The 19,679-nt window shown below is 35.3% G+C and overlaps 1 protein-coding gene across 2 annotated transcripts in view; it reads right to left on the bottom strand.

Moving 5' to 3' along the window:
* Nucleotides 1-19,679, bottom strand: part of SEC22A (SEC22 homolog A, vesicle trafficking protein) — a 50,946-nt gene that overhangs the window by 9,049 nt on the left and 22,218 nt on the right. For both annotated transcript variants that reach the window (XM_033121380.1, XM_033121386.1), the window contains exon 5: nucleotides 11,179-11,294. In XM_033121380.1, coding sequence (XP_032977271.1) covers nucleotides 11,179-11,294 — 116 coding nt within the window. The remainder of the gene's footprint in view (nucleotides 1-11,178; nucleotides 11,295-19,679) is intronic.

Here is a 19,679-nt window from a genome sequence, read left to right as displayed (position 1 = left end):
GAACCAAGAAGTGTGAGGTAGCGGAAAACCACCAGGGTTCCTCTAGGTTGTGGCCTCCCTGTAATTTCATTTTACCCAAGAGTAGATGAAAGCCACTGGGGAAATATTTCCATATAAAAGCCTCTCTTCTCTTTACTGAAGAAACCATATAAAAATGTACAACACCCCAGTGGCCTATACACTTAGTACTGATCACTAGGGTCACTATTTAACTCAAATAAATATTGACACATTTTAGTATCTAGTAAACACATCACTGAATTGTCCAATAAAGTAATTTGACTGATAACAACAACAAAAAAAACACACACACAAAAATCTGAAAAGCTACTGTCCACTAGAGTGTGCTAAATCCTAATGAGAAAAGTCAGTCACACATGCTGTATTACAAAAACAGCCACTCAGAGGAAAAGCATCATGCATAGAATACTTCTTTTAAAAGAAAACGAATGGGAAGAAAATCAGCCCATGTTTTTCTATTCCTTTTTGATTTCTCTCAAATATCTGTATTTATTACTTCTTTCAATGTTGTTATGAAATAGAACATAAAGCCCAGGCAGGAGCATTCAATTGAGTCCTTATTTGAGAAAAAATATCTTTATACAATAAAAATTTTCATAAGACATGGGAGTGTCCCTCATGACCATGTCTTCATGAAATACAGAGAAGATTCCTTTTCCATTTGCTACTGGGCAACAGACCTGACTGCGGGGCAAAGGGAGTAGCTCATCCTTGAGGGAGGTGATCTTAAAACAGGAGCCACTAACGTCTGAGGTGCTGAGTGCGAGTTCTACCCCAGAGGCAAGGAATGTCAGCGCGAAATCTTTCCACTTTAATAATTTAATACTTGAAATACTCTGGGTGGTGAACACACGATGTGATACATAGATGATGTATTACAGAATGGTACACCTGAAACCTATGTAACTTTACTAACCATTGTCACCCCAATACACTTAATTAAAAAAAAGTAAGTTCTGCTTGGTGATTTTTGTTAATCCTTTATTTTTTAATTGATTTTTTCTTCTGATTGTAAAAATTTATGTTTGCTGTAGAGAATTTAGAAAACAGATTGTTACAGAGAAGAAATTCCTATAGTCCATAATACCACAACTCTGGAAGAACTAGTGCTAACCATTTTATGTATTTCCTTCCAATCTTTTCTGTACAAAAATATATGTACATTTTTAAAAGATGGCATACTTTCATATACTGCTTTCTAGTACTTCACATTATACCACAATTACATACACATTTTCTCGAGATAGTCCTCAAGCACGATTTGTAATGACTGTAGCCTTTCGTTGTGAGGCTGTATTATAATTCAATTACTGTCCTACAATTGGTTATTATTTCCCCCCTAAATTTATAACATCACTTTATAACTCTCCAAATTGTCTTTGGAACACTTAGAGCGTGTTTCTGGAGTCAGTCAGATGTGGGTTCAGATCTTGGTAGCTACATGATCTTGGACTATTTAACTTCAATTTCCTTTTTTGAAAAATAAAAATTACAGAGATTAAACAACATTTGCAAACACACAGAACAGTAGCTGGCAGACAGAAAAGTACTCAAAAACATTCACTTTTTTTTCTCCCTGAGGTTACTGTCTGCATTGCTCATCAGATAATTAGATTAACTTTCAGCATTGTTTAAGCCTCTAGTATGCTGGCCTTATCTTCTCAATTAGACCCTAACCTTTCTTCAAGACAGAAAAATAAATTTTACTACTTGCATGAAACTGTGCACATAGTAAGAATTCAACAAATGCATGCTAAATTGAGTTGAGCTTTGAAAAATCTTTATTTCGACTTGGTAAAGAGAAGATTGTCTATATTCTTGCATTCAGTAAATATTCATTAAGCACTTATGGGCCAGTAGTATGTTACTAGACCTAGGATAGAAAATAATTAAGTCCACACTAACGCAAGAAACTCACTCTCTAATCAAGAAGGCAGATACAGAAATCAACAATCCCATCCAAAATGGTAACTGATGGGATAGGGCACTAAGGGAGCCTACTGGAGACACATTTAATTTTGTCTGGAGAAAAAAGGGCCAGGGAAGGTTTGCCAGAGGAAAAAAGGCTAACCTAGATCCTGAAGAATGAACTGTTAGACAAGGTAGACAAGGTAGGAAAAGAATTCCAGGAAAAGGGACTAGCACTGAAAAGAGGGAAGAGGTTAGGATTACTTCCAGGTTTCTTGTTTAGGCAACATTTGAATGATACCATTCACTAAGTTGGAAATAAAGGAGGGAAAGTAGATTTGAGAGCAGAAAAAACTGAGTTCATTTTGGACATGCTATTTTGGAGTTGGTAGTGGGATATCAAAATAATTTAGAAGATATTTAAGTCTGCTTCAGGACAGAATTTGACCTAGAGATCTAGTTTAGTGTTAATCTATTTAAATACCAGTTAAATGAAAGAGCGGTCTATGACAACCAGTGTAAGCCTTAACTCTTGACCGGCTCCTTGACTGGAGAGAGAGAAAAACATAAAGGATATTTGGGGTCAATTGCGGAAATTTGAATAGATAGTTTATATTAAATAATACTGCACTGATCTTAAATTTCTCGGGTGTAATAAAGGTATTATGATTATGTGTGCTTAAAATAGACATATTGAATACTTTCGGAAAAAAGTGTAATGATACCTACAATTTTACTTTCAAACAATTCAATAAAAGAGAAAGAAAGGTAGGTAGGTATACAGGTGAATGTTAACTGTATTTTTTAAAAAATCTTTCTATATGTTTACATTTTTTCAGAATAAAATGTTGTGTGGTGGGAGGAAAAAGAATACAAATGAACAAATGCTACACAGCCACTAAGAAGAATATAACAGGTTTCTTTATACTGATATGAAATGATCTCCTACATATTGTTAGGTGGAAAAAGACACAAATCAATATGAAGAGTATGCTGCCATTTATATAGAATTAATTTTAAATGAATAATTATACTATAAGTAAATATAGAAATAAACAGGTACTACCATATACACATCATCTCTGTAGGACACACCAGAGGCTGACTCTAGGAAGGAGAAGTAGGAAGAAAACTACTGTAAAAATTATAGGCTTTGAAATTTACCAGGTGTACATCCATGCATGTGGATGTGTGTGTATGTACATGTATTAACTTTTTTTTTTAAAGGACATTATGAAAATATCCAAGGAGAAGGTGTAGAGTTAGAAGAATATAAAGCCAAGGAGAGAACACTGGAGAATGCCACTATTTAAATGACAGGTGGAAGAAGAAAGTTTACCAAATAAACTGAGGAATAAGAGAAAGAAAAAAAAATAACAAGAGATAAAATTGTTTCATGGAAATGAAGGGATGAGAGAATGTCAAGAAAAATTATGTAATAACATCAAACGATTAGTAGTGATTCATTTTATTTCCTTCTAACTTTCTAAAATAAGCATTATTTTTGAAGTTAAACAAGTAACTGTTCAAAGGAAGAACTGAACAATATGTGAGACGAGACAGAAGGGGACATGGGACAAGGCCTCCGGAGCGGCTGCAGTATTTGGCAATCAGGATCCTGGTGAGCTTAATGGTCGGTGTTTGAAAGAACAGGAGGCAGAAGAGATCACAGGAGACTAAGAGAACAAAGGTAAAGGAGATAGTCCACTCCTTCAAAAAATGAGACTAGAACATACAGCAAGAGGTTCTTTTGCGGGCTTTTGCGTGTTTTTTAAAGATTGGCAGGCTATAACATGTTTATGGGCTGAGAGAAAAGAGCCAGTAGAGAGCAAGCAGATGAAATGTAGGTGAGGGAATAGCCAAAGGTTGGGGGAAAGTAGGCAGAGGTTTAGACAGGGGACAGAAGGAGGCAGGCAGGACAGAGGGATGACAGCAGGGGTGAGGTGGTGCAGGGAAGGAGGGGGCAGAAGTAAGGAGTTCAAATAAAAAATTTAGAAACCTCACATTCACTTTTGGGGGATGATAGGGTACCAAAATATTGCTCTGAAAACTAACAAACGGAAAATAATTTTTTTTTTTAAGGTAAGAATGAACAGGAAAGCAAAGGCTTCATATAATAGTCACACAATATATTAGAATGATACTATTAAAATATTTGTAATAATTAGGAAATAAGTGAAAAAACATACAAAATTATGATATGCACACATGTATATTTATATATATACATATGATTGTGCATATGTATGTATACATATATATAAAATACAGAGAAAATTTGGAAATGATTTTTATTTTCTTCTTTATACATTTCCCCCCAATTCTTTCATAATGAGCACAGAATCAGAAAAACGCTTTTATTTTTTTTTAAAGCAAGCAAGCCCCACGTGTTAGCATAAATATTATACCACTAAATAAATCAAAAACTTCTGTTGAGCTTTAACAGGTTTGTAATCTCTTTAAAATGTATTAACAAATCTATTAACAAATGTATTAACAAATCTAAAGAACAAGGAATAAAACCAAGTTGATTACTTCTGCTTTGTAGTGGCCATTACAATTTTAGAATCAGAGCGTCTTAGAACGTTCGTTCTGTTGTGGTCCTTGAGCTTCTGTAGTCTAAAACCATCATCTCGCACAACAGGAAAATAAGATCCAAGGGTAAGGCAACCCATCCAAGGTCACAAAGGTAGTTAACCAGCAGATGGGACCCAGGTATCCTGACTTCCAGGCCAGCATTTCTACTGCTGTATCAGAATACTCCGTTTTTTCCTAATGCACCACATGCAAATTACTTCTAAATTGGCATCAGCCTAATTAACATCATCGTTTCAAGGTTGATCCTTAAAGGAACACAGGTAACATAAACGCAGTGTGATAAAAGCTTCTGCATTCATGAGGTGCCAATTCACAATAAACTTATTAACATCTCTAAACTCAGAACAAAGTGAGCAAATGAGTGAAAAAAATCTAATTTACACATTATTGCAAACACCAAATCAAATTTACCAACTTAAAAAAAAACTACTCACCCTAAACGTCCCCGGTCTGAACTTAGAAAAACTTCAGTGCTATATATTTTAATAAATCCCTTGTTATCACCCTGAGAGGCAGTTATTAATCTAGAAGAAATAAACTTGTGCTGAATTTTCAAACAACATTAACAATATACAGGAATGTTAACTCATGTGGGTTCTCAAATTTAAATGTGCCTCAGGCACCAAGTTACATAGTAGAAGATAAATGTGGCAATCATTTTTAGCATTTGAAAGAGTATTTAGAATTCATGGCCTTAAAGAAGTAAACTTTAAATTCATATTGATATACTGCTCACACTCAGGAAACATACGACATATTTTCAGCTAGATGTAAAAATATGATCCCCAACGAAATCCTTTGCTCTTAAATCAAGTATTAAAGAAACGCTGAGCCCACTAAAGTGGGTTCTATCTTTCTGCCTCCATGATCTGAGTAACTCCAGCATAGGTTACTTCAAAACAGCTTTAAGTGCAATGTCCTGGAATCTGCACTCAAGTCTACACAGCAGACCACCTCAAAAAGGTCTCTTTTACTGACCAAAAATTACCTACCACGACTCCAGAGATTATTCCTGACACAAAATACAATGAACCAGAGAGAAAACTAAGACTATGTCTTAAATTCAATGGCTTTTGTGAGAATAAAAAGGCTTTTTTATCCAATATAAGTAGTGAACAATGATAAAATAGTCTAATGAGAGAAATTTAAAAGTGAGAGACTTCTGATCCCCAATTTTGTGTGTTTTTTCTTTCAGGTTGATTCGAGCTACAAAGGATGTATTTGTTAAAAGCGATCTAGTTTGCACCCCTAATCCTACCCTGCTTAATACTCTAAGCTTATCACAATTCCCTCTCCATTCTGACATTTCATTTTCTCCTTTTCTTTGCCCGTTATCCCTTCCATCTTTTAGGATACGGAATCCTTAGGAGGCAGATACTTCCACCACTACATAATACTCCCTCATTAGTCTCATTACAAGACAAGGAAAAATATTTCCAAGCACCAGTTACTTACTAGAACGTTTTCCTTTCTATAGATGTAAAATCCCCAATAAATGGAGCAGTGATCTCTACTTTTCATCCAGTGCATTTCCAAAAGCACTGATTCTCGTTTAGGTGAGAAGATAAGAATTCGTTAGCAAATCATTTAAAACTACCTATGGTGACAAACTACCTGTGACGACATTTCCCCCAACCTTGTGTTCCATTGTTTCCTTGTTCTTCTCCCTGAGCAGCACTGTTTTAGGAACCTCAGCTATTGATGAGTGTATGTAGAAGACATCAGGTGGGTGGGGTATGGCAGGACAAAGATTTAAGAACAATGTTAAGGGAACAACACAACCAGTGTCCCTAGTTTCCAGAGAGTTAAAAATCCCACATGGACCAATTTACAGTTTCCTGGATCAAGTGAGAAAGAAACGTTGTTCAAGTCAATTTAGTCTTGGACAACAATAAAAAAGAAAGATTCCATGTCAACGATCAGAACGACACATCTTCAAAGACACAAGCATCCAGAAGGTCCCCAAATTATAAATGATCTACTAATAAAAAACAACCACTCTAACTTTTTCCCCATCCGTAATTTACCCTATGATTCCACTACCACAATTTTAAGAAACTGTTTAAAGCAAATAAAAAATCTTGAGACTTCTAGGGAAACTGGACTCTAAGACAGTCAGAAAGAAGCCACAAAAACCAAGGAAAAGTGCTCAGGACCCCGTTACCCTCACAAAAATATTCACCCTGCCTAAAAGTTTTGTTACTTGAAAATCTACCTATTAAGTTAACAAAAGTTGTCCTTTCTTTCTGCTTACATAACAGGTGCTAATAAATATTCATTTTTATTTAAAATCTGACTATGTAATATATTCATATGGTTCAAAAATAAAAATAACATATAAGAAGATATATATTGTGAAGAGTCGCATTTCCACTCTGCCTCCCATCTGTCCAGTTCCCACATTTATTAGTTTATCTTTCCAGAGTTTCTTTATGCCAATTAAAATATTTTGTTATTTCCCCAGTCCGTCTTTGGTGGGAGTAATTGGGGACTGGTAGGTTCAAGGTCAGAGGACCTGGTCTGTCTATCTCTCACTGGCTTTCTCAAAATGATACTGTTCTCAGAGGGCACGAAATTGTACATGTGACCTTGAAACATGAATCAGATTCCTGAACCTGGGCTCCATTCTGGTGGTGGTGCTGGGAGGCGGCAGCAGCGTGCGTGTGCGTGTGTTTAAATCAATACTTTAATCTTTAGAGCAGTTTTAGGTTTACAGAAAATTAAGTAGTACAGAGTGCCCATATACTGGCTCTCTGCCCTGCTCAGTTTCCTCTATCATTAACATCTTGCATTAATGTGGTATATTTGTTACAATTGATGAGCCAATAATGACACATTATTGTTAACTAAAGCCCATCATTTATGTTAGGGTTCACTCTTTGTATTGTACATTCTACAGGTTTTGAGAAATGTATAACGACTTAACTACCATTACAGTAACATACAGAATAGTTTCACTGCCCTAAAAATCCCACGCTCCAACTAACAATTTATCCCTTCCTCCTCCCTCCGAACCTCTGGCAACTGCTAATCTTTTTACTTACTGTCTCTACAATTTTGCCTACTCCAGAATGTTATATGGTTGGAATGATATAGTACGTAGTTTTTTCAGACTGGCTTCTTTCATTAAGCAGTATGAATGTAATGTTTAGCCGTATCTTTTTGTGGTTTGATAGCTCATTTCTTTTCATTACTGAATAATATTCCATTGTCTATATTGCCAGTTTGTTTATCCAGTCACCTTTTGAAGGACATCTTAGTTGCTTCCAGCTTTTTGAAATTATGAATAAAGATGAGATAAACATTCAATCACGTGCCAGTTTTTATGTGGACATGAGTTTTTCTACCTATTTGGGTAAATATACCTAGGAGCATGGTTGCTGGATTGTATGTTAAAGCCATGTTTAGCTTTGTGACAAACAGCCAAACAGTCTTTTAAAGTGACTGTTCCATTATGCATGCCCACCAGCAATGACTGAAGAGTTCCTACTGTTTCATATCCTTATCAGTATTCGGTATTGTAAGTTTTTTGGATTTTGCCATTCTAATAGATGTTTAGAGATATTTTATTGTTTTAATTGCAATTCCTTAATGACATACGATGTTGAGCATCTTTCCTTACCCTTGCTATCTGTATATCTTTTTGGTGAGGTGTCTGTTCAGTTTTTTTGCCCATTTATTAATTGGGTTGTTTGCTTTCTTGGTTTTTGAGAGTTCTTTGTATGTTTTGAATAAAACCCTTTGTCAGACATGTTCTGCAAATGTTTTCTCCTAATCCGTGGCTTACCTTTTCATTCTCTTAACGTTCTTCACAGAGCAGAAGTTTTCAAATTAAGTCCAACTTACCAATTTGATCTCTCATGGATCATGTTTTTGGTGCTGTATCTAAAAATCCATCACCAAACCCAAGGTCACCTTGGTGTTCTCCTGTTATCTTTTAGAAGTTTTAAAGTTTTATGTTTTACATTTAGGTCTGTGATCCATTTTGAGTTAATTTTTTTGTTAAAGGTATAAGATCTGTGTCTAGATTATTTTTTTGCATATGGATGTCCAGCTGTTCCAACACTATTGAAAAAAATATCCTTTCTCCACTGAACTGCTTTTGCTCCTTTGTCAAAGATCAGTTGACTATATTCGTGAGGGCTCTCTACTCTGTTCCACTGATCTATTTGTCTACTGTTTCGCCAATACTACACTGTCTTACTTATTATAGCTTAATAGAAAGTCTTGAAGTTGGGTAATGGGTCCTCTTTCTTTTTCTTCAGTATTGCATTAGCTATTTTGGGTCTCTTGCCTCTCCATATACACTTTAGAATCACTGTGTCAATATCCACAAAATAACTTGCTGGTATTTTGATTGGGATTGTGTTGAATCTACACATCAAGTTGGGAAGAACCAACATGTTAACAATATTGAGTTTTCCTATCCATGAACATGGAATATCTCTCCATTTATTTAGACCTTTTTTGATTTCTTTTATCAGAGTTTTATAGTTTACCTCATATAGATCTTGTATATATTTTGTTAGGTTTATTCTTAAGTGCCTCAATTTTGGGGGTGCCAATATAAATGATACTGCTATTTTAATTTCAAATTTTAATTGTTCTTTGCTGATATATAAGAAAGCAACTGACTTTTACGTATTAACTTTGGATCCTGTGACCTTGCTTATCACTTACGAGTTCCAGAAGTTGATTCTTTGGGATTTTCTACATAGACAATCATACCATCTGTGAATAAAGACAGGTGCATTTCTTCCTTCCTAATCTCTATACCTTTTGCTTTCTTTTCTTGTCTTATTGCATTAACTAGGTCTTCCAATACAATGCTGAATAGGGATGGTGAGAGGTGACATCCTCATTTTCTGCCTGATCTTGGGGAGAAATTAATATAAGACCTGGTTTTATTTTACTATAATACAAGACCGGGTCTTATAATATAATATAATGTAATATAATATAATACCCGGTCTTATATTAATTTTTGCTCCAAAAGACACATTAGAACTGATTGTCTGGCTAGGTCTTATTTTCGGGGAAACGGTATCTTAGTGTCCCAGAGTACCCATAAACAGTGCCTCCTGCAGAGTAGATAATAAATAAATATAATAAATAAATATCAAGAAAAAGAGTATTTTATTAGCCTTTTCAGTTGGCAGTCTCCAAATTGCCTTTGTTTCTTTTTGGCAGGTTGACAGGTTGATTACCTGACTCCAAATTGAACTCCTGCTAGAATAAAACTGAGCTGGCTAGGGAACAAGGGCAAGAACACCAAGGGACAACAGCCAGCCGCCCTGTGCCTGAAAGGGCCCAGGAGGAGGAATCGGGAAGTCATGAGATGCCTCTGCCAACCCTCCACTTGAGGGACAGCTCAGCTGCCTGGAACCTGTGATATCCTCAGCTATTGGTTTCCTACATCATGAGGACATTCAGAAGGTACTCAGTACAATAAGTACATATAGTACTGCTTTACTCAGTACTCTACAATATAGAGTACTCAGAATGGTACTCTCTAGGTGTTCCCCAAACTAACAGCAATGTTGAAAGAGAACGTAAGGGGTGTTGAGTGGGTTTTTATGAGTTTAATGCTGACCCAAAAAAAGAGAACTAATTTACAATATAGAAGTGTCAAAAGTCTTCAGAAAAAGTGAGCAGAAACAAGGGAAAGAAAAACTGTATAGTCTGAAATGTGCTAAACTTTAAGTTTCAAAAAGTTTACAAAAATAAGAGAAAAATATTATATATTTTGATAGCAACAGTCTCTGGAAGAAATTCCATTGGAAAACAAAATAGCTGGCACTACCAAAAAAATTAGTGGTTTCAGAGGTAGGCACCAATCAAAAAGGAAACTAAATAGGGATACACAGAGATGGGACAAAAACCTGCCCACGTATGCCCTCTCCTTTCTTCCATTCCTCTGTTTACTCAGATCCTTCCAAGTCCAGCTCACCGCTACTCCACAAAGCCTCCTTCTCCTATCCTGACTCACATTGACCACTTTTCTTCCGCACTCCATGTACTTAGCAATTATTTGTGGACGTCTCTGCCTCCCTAATTCAACTCTAGGCTCTGAGACTGCAGGGCCCATGTCACACATACTATGTTTCCCCAAAATAAGACCTAACAGGACCATCAGCTCTAATGTGTCTTTTGGAGCAAAAATTAATATAAGACCCGGTCTTATTTTACTATACTATAAGACCGGGTCTATGATATGATATATGATATGATATAAAATAAAATAAAATATAATGTAATATAATATAATACAGGGTCGTATATTAATTTTGCTCCAAAAGACACATTAGAGCTGATTGTCCGGCTAGGTCTTATTTTCGGGGAAATGGTATCTTAGTGTCCCAGAGTACCTATAAACAGTGCCTCCTGCAGAGTAGATAATAAATAAATATACAGTGCTAATTGAGTCAAAGAAGCCAAAGCCTCAAACTAGAAATCGGTGGGTTATTTTTTTTTTTTTTAAATCAGTGTTTTTTGAGGAAGGGGAAAGGAGAGACTAAGGAAGGTATAAAAAATACAGAATCCGAGCATACATTTTGAAGTTGTACTAATACCCAAATCAATTCAAATCAATTCTGTAACAAACAGAATCAATCGACACAGTCACCTGAAATTGCAAAAATAGCACAGTACCTGCAGGAGACTTTCTATGGCGTGAAAGCCTCGAATTAAATTCAGAGCTCCACATAAAACGCTAAGGATTAATGCCACAATCCCTGACAGAGTTGCTGGTTCCAGTCGCTGGTGAGCTGGAAAATAAGAGAAACGGTAGGAAAGGAACATCAGTATCGCAAGTCAATACCTAAACTTATGTAAAATGAACTTTATTGCTCAATTTAAATGGTCAAATATAGATTAATCTTCATAAAATCATCTACCAATATATCTTAGTAATTGACTGGTTTTTTTTAATGCAAAATGTCTGACAACATGACAGCTTCATTCTGGTGAACTCAAGTTAAACTAACTTCTTTTTCTCTACATTTTTAACAAAGACATATAGCATGCATTTGGGATATGTACTGCTAAGGAGCGCTCACATCTGGTAGTAAATCATGTAGGAAAAAACCTTACTGCCTAAATATGTCTACCATTTGCAAGCAGTTGCAAATATTTGCAAAGGTGACTTTGCTTGGAAACTCATCGCATAATTCCTACTCTTCCTGAAAATGTTTAGAAAATATTTTTAAGGATAAACATAGCTTGCTCTAAGCAAAGTTCTCCTTTATTTGGGTTCCAGGGCTGTAAATACCAGAGGACACACACGAAAGCTTATTATCTACAGCTGACCCCGGGACAACATGGTCTTGAACTGTGCGGGTCCACTCACATGAGGACGTTTTTCAATAAATACATATAGTACTTCAAACGTATTTTCTCTTCCTCGTGCTTTTCTCAGTAACATTTTCTTTTCTCTAGCTTACTTTATTGTAAAAATACAGTATATAATACATATAACGTTAAAAATATGTGTTAATCGACTGTTTAATGTGATCAGTAAGGCTTCCAGTCAACAGTAGGCTGTTAGTAGTTAAGTTTTGGGGGAGTCAGAAGTTATACATGGATTTTTGACTGAGCAGGGTTTGGTGCCCCTACCCCGTGTTGTTCTAGGGTCAACTAGAATCACCAATCTCAACTCCACACAAAAATGGAGTCTTACAGCTGTGAAGTTCCTGGTCTCTGAAGACCACTTGAAGGTACCAATGATAAAACACCAGTTGAAGAAGTGACCAGATTATCTTTACAGACACATTTCCTTCTCTGTAGGGGCTTCAGCAGCATAAGACATTTCGTTATACAACAGTTTCCCTTCATCATCATCTTGCACTTAACAGAATTAAAATAGAATCTAAATGAAAACACAAAACTAAATACGTAATCATCTAGACCTCAAAAGGAAGACAGATGGAAAGAGAGGACAACAGAACTACATTTAGATAATTTTATTTAAATCACTGAAGTGTAAAAGCCCTAACAATGAAGTTAATGAGGTGGAACATTAATATAAGGAAGGCTTAAATCTTTGCAACTTATATTCAGCCATTTCAGCAGAAAAGCTTCCCTAAACAGTTCATAAAAACACAAACCCACATATCACAAAAAGTATTTATTCCTCAAGTTCAGCAGAAAATGCTAATATGGAATAATATTTTCTTAAATTTTTTCTGTGCCCAAGCTTACTGCTTGGTCTGTCAATCAATTTTCTTCAGATTTTGATACAGAAAAAAATATTAAGTGTTTTTATAAAATACGGATACCAAATTTTGTATCAGTAGAAAAAAAATCTCACACTTTAAAAATCTATCCAACTGGTCTACCAATTAGTTACGTTTCGCATCCCTCCTCTATCCCTCCCCACAGCACACCCCGCACCCCCAATAGTGAGTAAGGGACAACTACCCTCTAATAAAAAGGAAATCCTTAATATGGGTCTCAAGAATAAAACCACTTGACAACTGACTAGATTATAAGTCACATTTCTGAAATATACCAAACAAGGTTACCTTACCAAAAAACCCAACTAATATTTGGTATTATACTACTGACAAACCTTAGCTTTTTATATTTAAGTAAGGTATATTCTTGAATGGGAAAATATTACCATTTTAATGTGTTGATCAATATCTATTTAAGAAGTAAATAATATGTCTATATAAATTAAATATTTATTAAGTTTCTAACACTTGCTTCTTGGCCTTGGAGCACTCTCTTTATAACGACAGTATACCATTTATAATTGAATTACTTCAAAATGCCCAGAAATATTTTTAAAGGCACGAGAGCAAATGAAGCCTCCTTTAACAAGGCATGCATTATGCTGAAGGATAGGCTGGAGCTGCGCCAAATCACTGTGGGAAAGAAATTTTCAAGTGGAGATTCCCTCCCACCCCCGCCCCTTCTCAGGACCTGTGGGAATGGTTACTGAGGGAAAACTCCATCTGCATACAGTATGAAGGTGACACTCCTTAAGGACAATTTCTCATTTTAACAAACTGAATGAGATATTTAATCACATTTTAATGTATTATGTTTTATATGCTCCTTTTCTTCAGTAAAACAGATTTTAGATCTATTGTTATCCACAAATGTTTACTTCACAGTTCAGTTTGGCACTTATGATAGTTACCATTAGGAAAAGAGTGGATTTGGAACAATAACAAATGAGAGGCGTGTAGAAAAAAAAATTTTTTTGCTGAATCCAAAGCATGACACTTGGTCAGTTTTTGTTTTGTTTTTGTCATTATTGTCTTCTGCTACAATGTCTTTTCTTTCATTAGTCGCCTTAGGCCCAATAGTGGCATTTTCATGACAAAATTAATTTTTTCTCAAAATGTACCAATGATTAAAGAAGAGTTTACAAAAGTTCCTAAAGAAGTAAGCGTAAAACCCTTGGAACCAAAGGGCTGTTAGTTATAGTGAAATAATACATTTATTCAGCAAATACTTTTTGGCACGATTCTGTGTAAGATGCTATGCTTTAGAAGATACGAAAAATGAATTATACAATCTGCCCTCAAGGCACTTCTCATCTTTTAAAGGGAAGTGGACAGACAGATCTGAAAGTAATAAGTATTCTAAACTACAAAGAGTTAAGGGATTCTGAAGAGCAAAGCTAAGTAGGCGGAAGGTGGTGACAGAGGAATGGTAAATGAAGGAGGGAAGATCTATAATGATGGATAAAATGTAGACAGGTACAAATGAGAAGAACTGCATCCCATGCTGAGAAAAGCATGAGCATGAAGATGGAAATGGGAGAAGCAAATTCACAGCATCTATTACCGCTGGGGCCATTACTACCACTACTACCAACACCACCACCTCTACTGCTCCTACTACAACAGTGGCTGCTCTCAATATGCCAGGCATGACGCCAGGCACCAAGTGCTTCACATACATGATCTCATGTCAGCCTTCCAAGAACCCAGTGCAATAGGCACTATAGTTATCCTTTCTTTTCTTCCAACAGGAAACACCTCTCAATTTATTCTATGAGGTCAGCTTTATCCTGATTGTAAAACCAGCTAAAAACATTACAAAAAAGGAAAGCTACAAATAACTCCCTGAAGATATTTTGTATCTGTGTTTGTACGAACACAGATACAAAATATCTTGACAAAATTTTAGTAAATTGGATCTGACAATATACAAAAAAGATAATATATCATGACCAAGTGGGGTTTATCATAGAAATGCAGTGTTGGTTTAATATCTGAAAAGCAATCAAAGTAATTCATCATATAAAGACTTTAAAAAGAAAAATCATATAATCTCAATAAATGCAGACAAAGCATTTAACAGAATACAACTTACACTCCTGATAAACACTGCTCATCAAACTGGGAATATAAGGGTATTTTCTCAAAATGATTAAAAAAAAAAGTAGCTACCTGAACCCTAAGTTAACATAATATTTAAGTGTGAAAGACTGAACATTTTCCCTGCTAAGATCAGAATTAAGAATGACGCAAGGATATCCACTCTTGTCACTTCATTCTTTCAGGATATTTTTGTTAATCACAGAATTCTACATTTACAATTATTTTCTTTTATCCTTTAGAAGGTTTTCGTTAAGTTGTCCTCTGGCTTCTATGGTTCCAATGAGTGAGTAAGTGTGAGTGTGAGTGTTAGTGTGTGTGTGTGTGTGTGTGTGTGTGTGTGAGTGAGAGTTAGAGAGAGGGAGAGAGGGAGAGAGGGAGAGAGGGAGAGAGGGAGAGAGGGAGAGGGAGAGGGAGGGAGGGAGGGGGGGGAGAGAGAGAGAGAGAGAGAGAGAGAGAGAGAGAGAGAGAGGGAGAGAGAGAGATTCTTCTAATGCTTTGTGTAGTTTAGTCTCTTTAGGTGCCTGGTTACTTATGATTGTTTGCCAAACATTCCATTTTAAAAATCTTGTTGTAGACATAATTTGAAGCTTATGAGACCATTTCTTCCAGGAAAGATATTTGTTTGCTTTTGCCAGGCTCTCTGGAGCATAGCACAGTGGAATCAGTCAGCTCAATCCAATTTTAGAGACGAATATGATTCAAAACTAAGCGGCAGTTCTGATCAAAGCCTGTCTACTGCATATTCCTATCTACCCGTATTCCTGGAGTACAGACGTCCAAGGCCCTAACCCAGAGCTCGGATGGGTAGGAGGGCTGCTCATTGGGTTCACTGCCTTGGTGGGCCCTGCTCTCTAATCGATCTCCTTAGTCTTGAGAAGCTGTCAGCTGTTCCCTCCCGAATTGGTGTAAGCCCCAAAGGAAAAAGTAGCTCCAAACACTGGGTCATCTCCCTGGGCCTCCATCCTCCTCTGTATCCCAATAATTCTTGTTGGATCTCCAAAGACTTCAGGAAGACTATACTTTAGATTAACTTCTACATTACATATTAGACCTGCATATTCTATAGAATACATACGTTCCACTCAGCATTTCTGCATGTATTTAGTGGGACTACAGCTCTGAATTAATTACTCCATCACTACTGGAAGTGGAAGTCTTCAAAGTAATAACCCCTCGTTTATTAGTAATTTAAAAAATTAAAATATAATCTGCTTACAATAAAATTCACTCTTTTAAAGTGTATAATTCAGAGGTTTTTAGTATATTCAGAGTTGGAGCTGTGCAACCATCATAATTAACTAATTCCACATTTCATCACCCTAAAAAGAAACCTCATAACCATTAGTAGTCGTCACTGCCTTGTTTCCTCTACCCCTCCAGCTCTCGTCAACCACTGATCTATTTTCCGTCTCTATGGATTTGCCTATTCTGGGCATTTTGTATAAATGAAATTTTAAATATGTGGCCTCTTCTAGATGGCTTCTTTCACATAGCTCACTGTTTTTAAGGTTCATACATGTTGTACCATGTATCAATACTTCATTCCTTTTTTATTGTTTAAGAATATTATATTGTATGGATATATCATATGTTGTTTATTCATTCACCAGTTGATGGACATTTGGGTTGTCTCTGCTTTTCAGCTGCTACGAATGATGCTGCTATGAACACTCATGTACACATTTCTGTTTAGAGATAGATTTCTCATTCTCTGGGGTATGCACCTAGGAGTAGAATTGCTAGGTTATATGGTAACTCTATGTTTACCTTTTTGAGGAACTTCCAAACTATTTTCCAAAGCAGGTGCACTATTTTACAACCTCACCAGCAACATATGAGGGTTCTAATTTTTCCACATCCTTGCTAACACACGTTACTGTTTGTCTTTATTATAGCCATCCTAATGAGTGTAAAGTAGTAGCTCCTTATCATTTTGCTTTGCATTTCACTAATGGCTAATAATGTTGAGCATCTTTTCATGTGCTAATTAGCCAGTTGCACATTTTCTTTGTCTATACAAATTCTTTTCCCATTTTGAAATTGGATTATTGTCTTTTATTGTTGCGTTGTTTTATGTTCGAGATACAAGTGCCTTATAAGATATATGATTTGCAAATATTTCCTGTGTCTGTGGATTGTCTTTTCAATTTCTTGATAGTGTCTTTTGGGGAACAAAAAATTTTTATTTTGATGAATTCCACCTTATCTATTTTTTATTTTTTCACTGTACTTTTGGTGTCAAATCTAAAAAGCCATTGCCTAATACAAAGTCTTAAAGATTTTCATCTATGTTTTCTTCTAACAGTTTTATAGTTTTTGCTGTTAAATATAGGTCTTTGATCCATTTTTCAGTTCATTTTTAGATTGTGAGGCAGGGGTCCAACTTCATTCTTTTAGTACATGAATATCCACTTGTACCAGCATCATCTGTTGAAAGATGATTCTTTCAACACTGTCTTGGAATCCTTGCTAAAAACGAAGTGACAATAATGCAAAGGTTTTTTTCCCTCCATACTCTCAATTCTATACTGTTGATCTATATGTCTACCCTTAAATCAGAACTATATAGTCAAAGAATTAGTTTTTGGCTTCACTGATTTTTCTCTAATGTTTTTCTATTTCCTTTCATTTTCATTTATTTCTGCTCTAATCTTTATTATTTCCTTCCTTCTACTTGCATTAGGTTTAATTTGCTTTTCTTTTTACAGTGGATTTCCAGGTGGAAGGTTAAGTTACTCATTTTAGATTTTTTTAAATATAGGTATGTATAGCTATAAATTTTCCTCTAAGCACAGCTTTAGCTGCATCTCATTAAGTTGATGCATTGTGTCTTCATCTTCATCTCAATGTATAAAATCCTCTTTGCATTTCTTCTTTAACCCATTCATTATTTAGGATTGTATTACTCAATTTCCACATATTTGTGAGTTTACCAAATTTCTTTGTTATTAATTTCTAATTTCATTCCATTGTGGTTGCAGAACTTACTTTGTATTATTTCTATCCTGTTAAATTTATGAATTTTTTCTATAGCTTAGCACAAGGTCTATCCTGGAAAATGTTCCACGTACACTTCAGAAGAACATATTTTATATTGTTGGATGGAATGTTCTATAGATGTTTGTTTATGTTGTTTAAATCTATTTCCTTGCTGATCTTCTGCCTAGTTCTACCCATTATTTAAAGTTGGGTATTTGTCTTCAACTATTGCTGTTTAATTATCTATTTCTCCCTTCATTTTTGGCAGGTTTTGCTTCATGTATTTTGAGGTCTGTTAAATGCCTGTGTGTTTATAATTATTATACCTCAATGGACTCTTTGATCATTATAAAATGTCCTTATTTCTCTCTGGTAGAAATTTTTGTCTTAATGTCCATTTTGTCTGATATCAGAAGAGCCACTCCAGTTCTCTTTTGGTTGCTGTTTGCATTAGATATCTTTTTCTTCCTTTTACTTTCAATCTAATTGTATCTTTGAATTTTTTTTTTAATTCACTCTTACAGTGTCTGACTTTTGATTGGCTTGTTTCATCCATTTGCATTTTGTGTGACATTATATTCACATATAATGTTGTTATTGTTATAATGAATTTACATCGACCATTTTACTTATTTCTGTATGTCTCATGCTTTTTGCTCTATTCCTCCTTTACTATCATTGCATTAAGTATTTTACATGCCAGTATTTTAACTTTTTTAGTGATTTCTTACTATTTTTGAGTTGTCTGCGTAGTGGTTGCCCTACGGCTCACCATATACCTCTCACCAGAAACAGCTTCAGATTTACACTCAGTTCAGCGAGTTACAGAAATATTACTCCTATGCTGCTCCACTGCCATTCTCCCTTTCTGCAGCAAGGCTGTTATACATTTTACACTTACAAATGTTACAAACCCAAAATACATTGTTATGTAATTATTACTTTACATACTTTTCTGTTTTTTAAAGGAGCCAAGAGAAGATAACAATTACATTTTTATAGTTTTGTTAATATTCTTATAATTTCTGGCTTTCTTATTTGTTCCTGTGGATTCAAATTACTACCTGGAGTCATTTCCTTAGCCTAATGTAGCTTTGTTCAGATCCACCTCCCTTGTGCTGTTATTAGAAAATATATTTCATGTCTATATGTTATAAGCCCAACAATACATTATACAGATTATATGATTACTTTTTAAAAGAAAAATGTACTTTTACTGTCTTACCATTGCTCTTTGATTTTTTTTTTTTTTTTTTTTGGTGTGACTTCAAATTAGTGTCTGGGATCCACCTCCTTTCCCCCAGAGCTTGCTATTGTTATTTGCTTATTTACTTGTTTCCTGACTGGCTGGATTATTTTAGTCAAATCCGCTTCCCCTTTTCTCCCATAATTTTTACTAAACCAAATATGAATTGTTCAGTCCTCGATGCCACATTTGAAGTATATTAACAAAATAACAAAATAAAACATATACAAAGCTTCCAGGATAGTGTTTCAAAATGCCATAGACAAAGAGGCTAAGGGAATTGAGGACATTTTATATGAAGTTGATCATACTAATGGAATAGAAAAGACACAGAGTTACTGACTTCAAGTTCTGAAGTGCTATTCTGGTAAAGTTGAAGAGAGAGAAGTAGAGATCACAGAACTTAGACAAACAGGTAAACATTATAGGAAATAGACCTTTGCTCAAATATGAGAAAGAATTTCTTGGACAAGAAATTCAACTATGGCATATGCTACCTTATAAAATAATAAGGTTTCCATTTTTAAGCAGAGGTTTTCAACTTGTCATAACTGTATTCCTTGTTTGGGAGGGGAGGTGTGAGATGATCA

This window comes from Rhinolophus ferrumequinum, chromosome 2 (genome assembly GCF_004115265.2).
Source record: "Rhinolophus ferrumequinum isolate MPI-CBG mRhiFer1 chromosome 2, mRhiFer1_v1.p, whole genome shotgun sequence".
Classification (NCBI taxonomy): Eukaryota; Metazoa; Chordata; class Mammalia; order Chiroptera; family Rhinolophidae; genus Rhinolophus; species Rhinolophus ferrumequinum.
The sequence above is the reverse complement of the archived record's forward strand: the minus strand, read 5'-3'. Positions and strand labels throughout refer to the sequence as shown.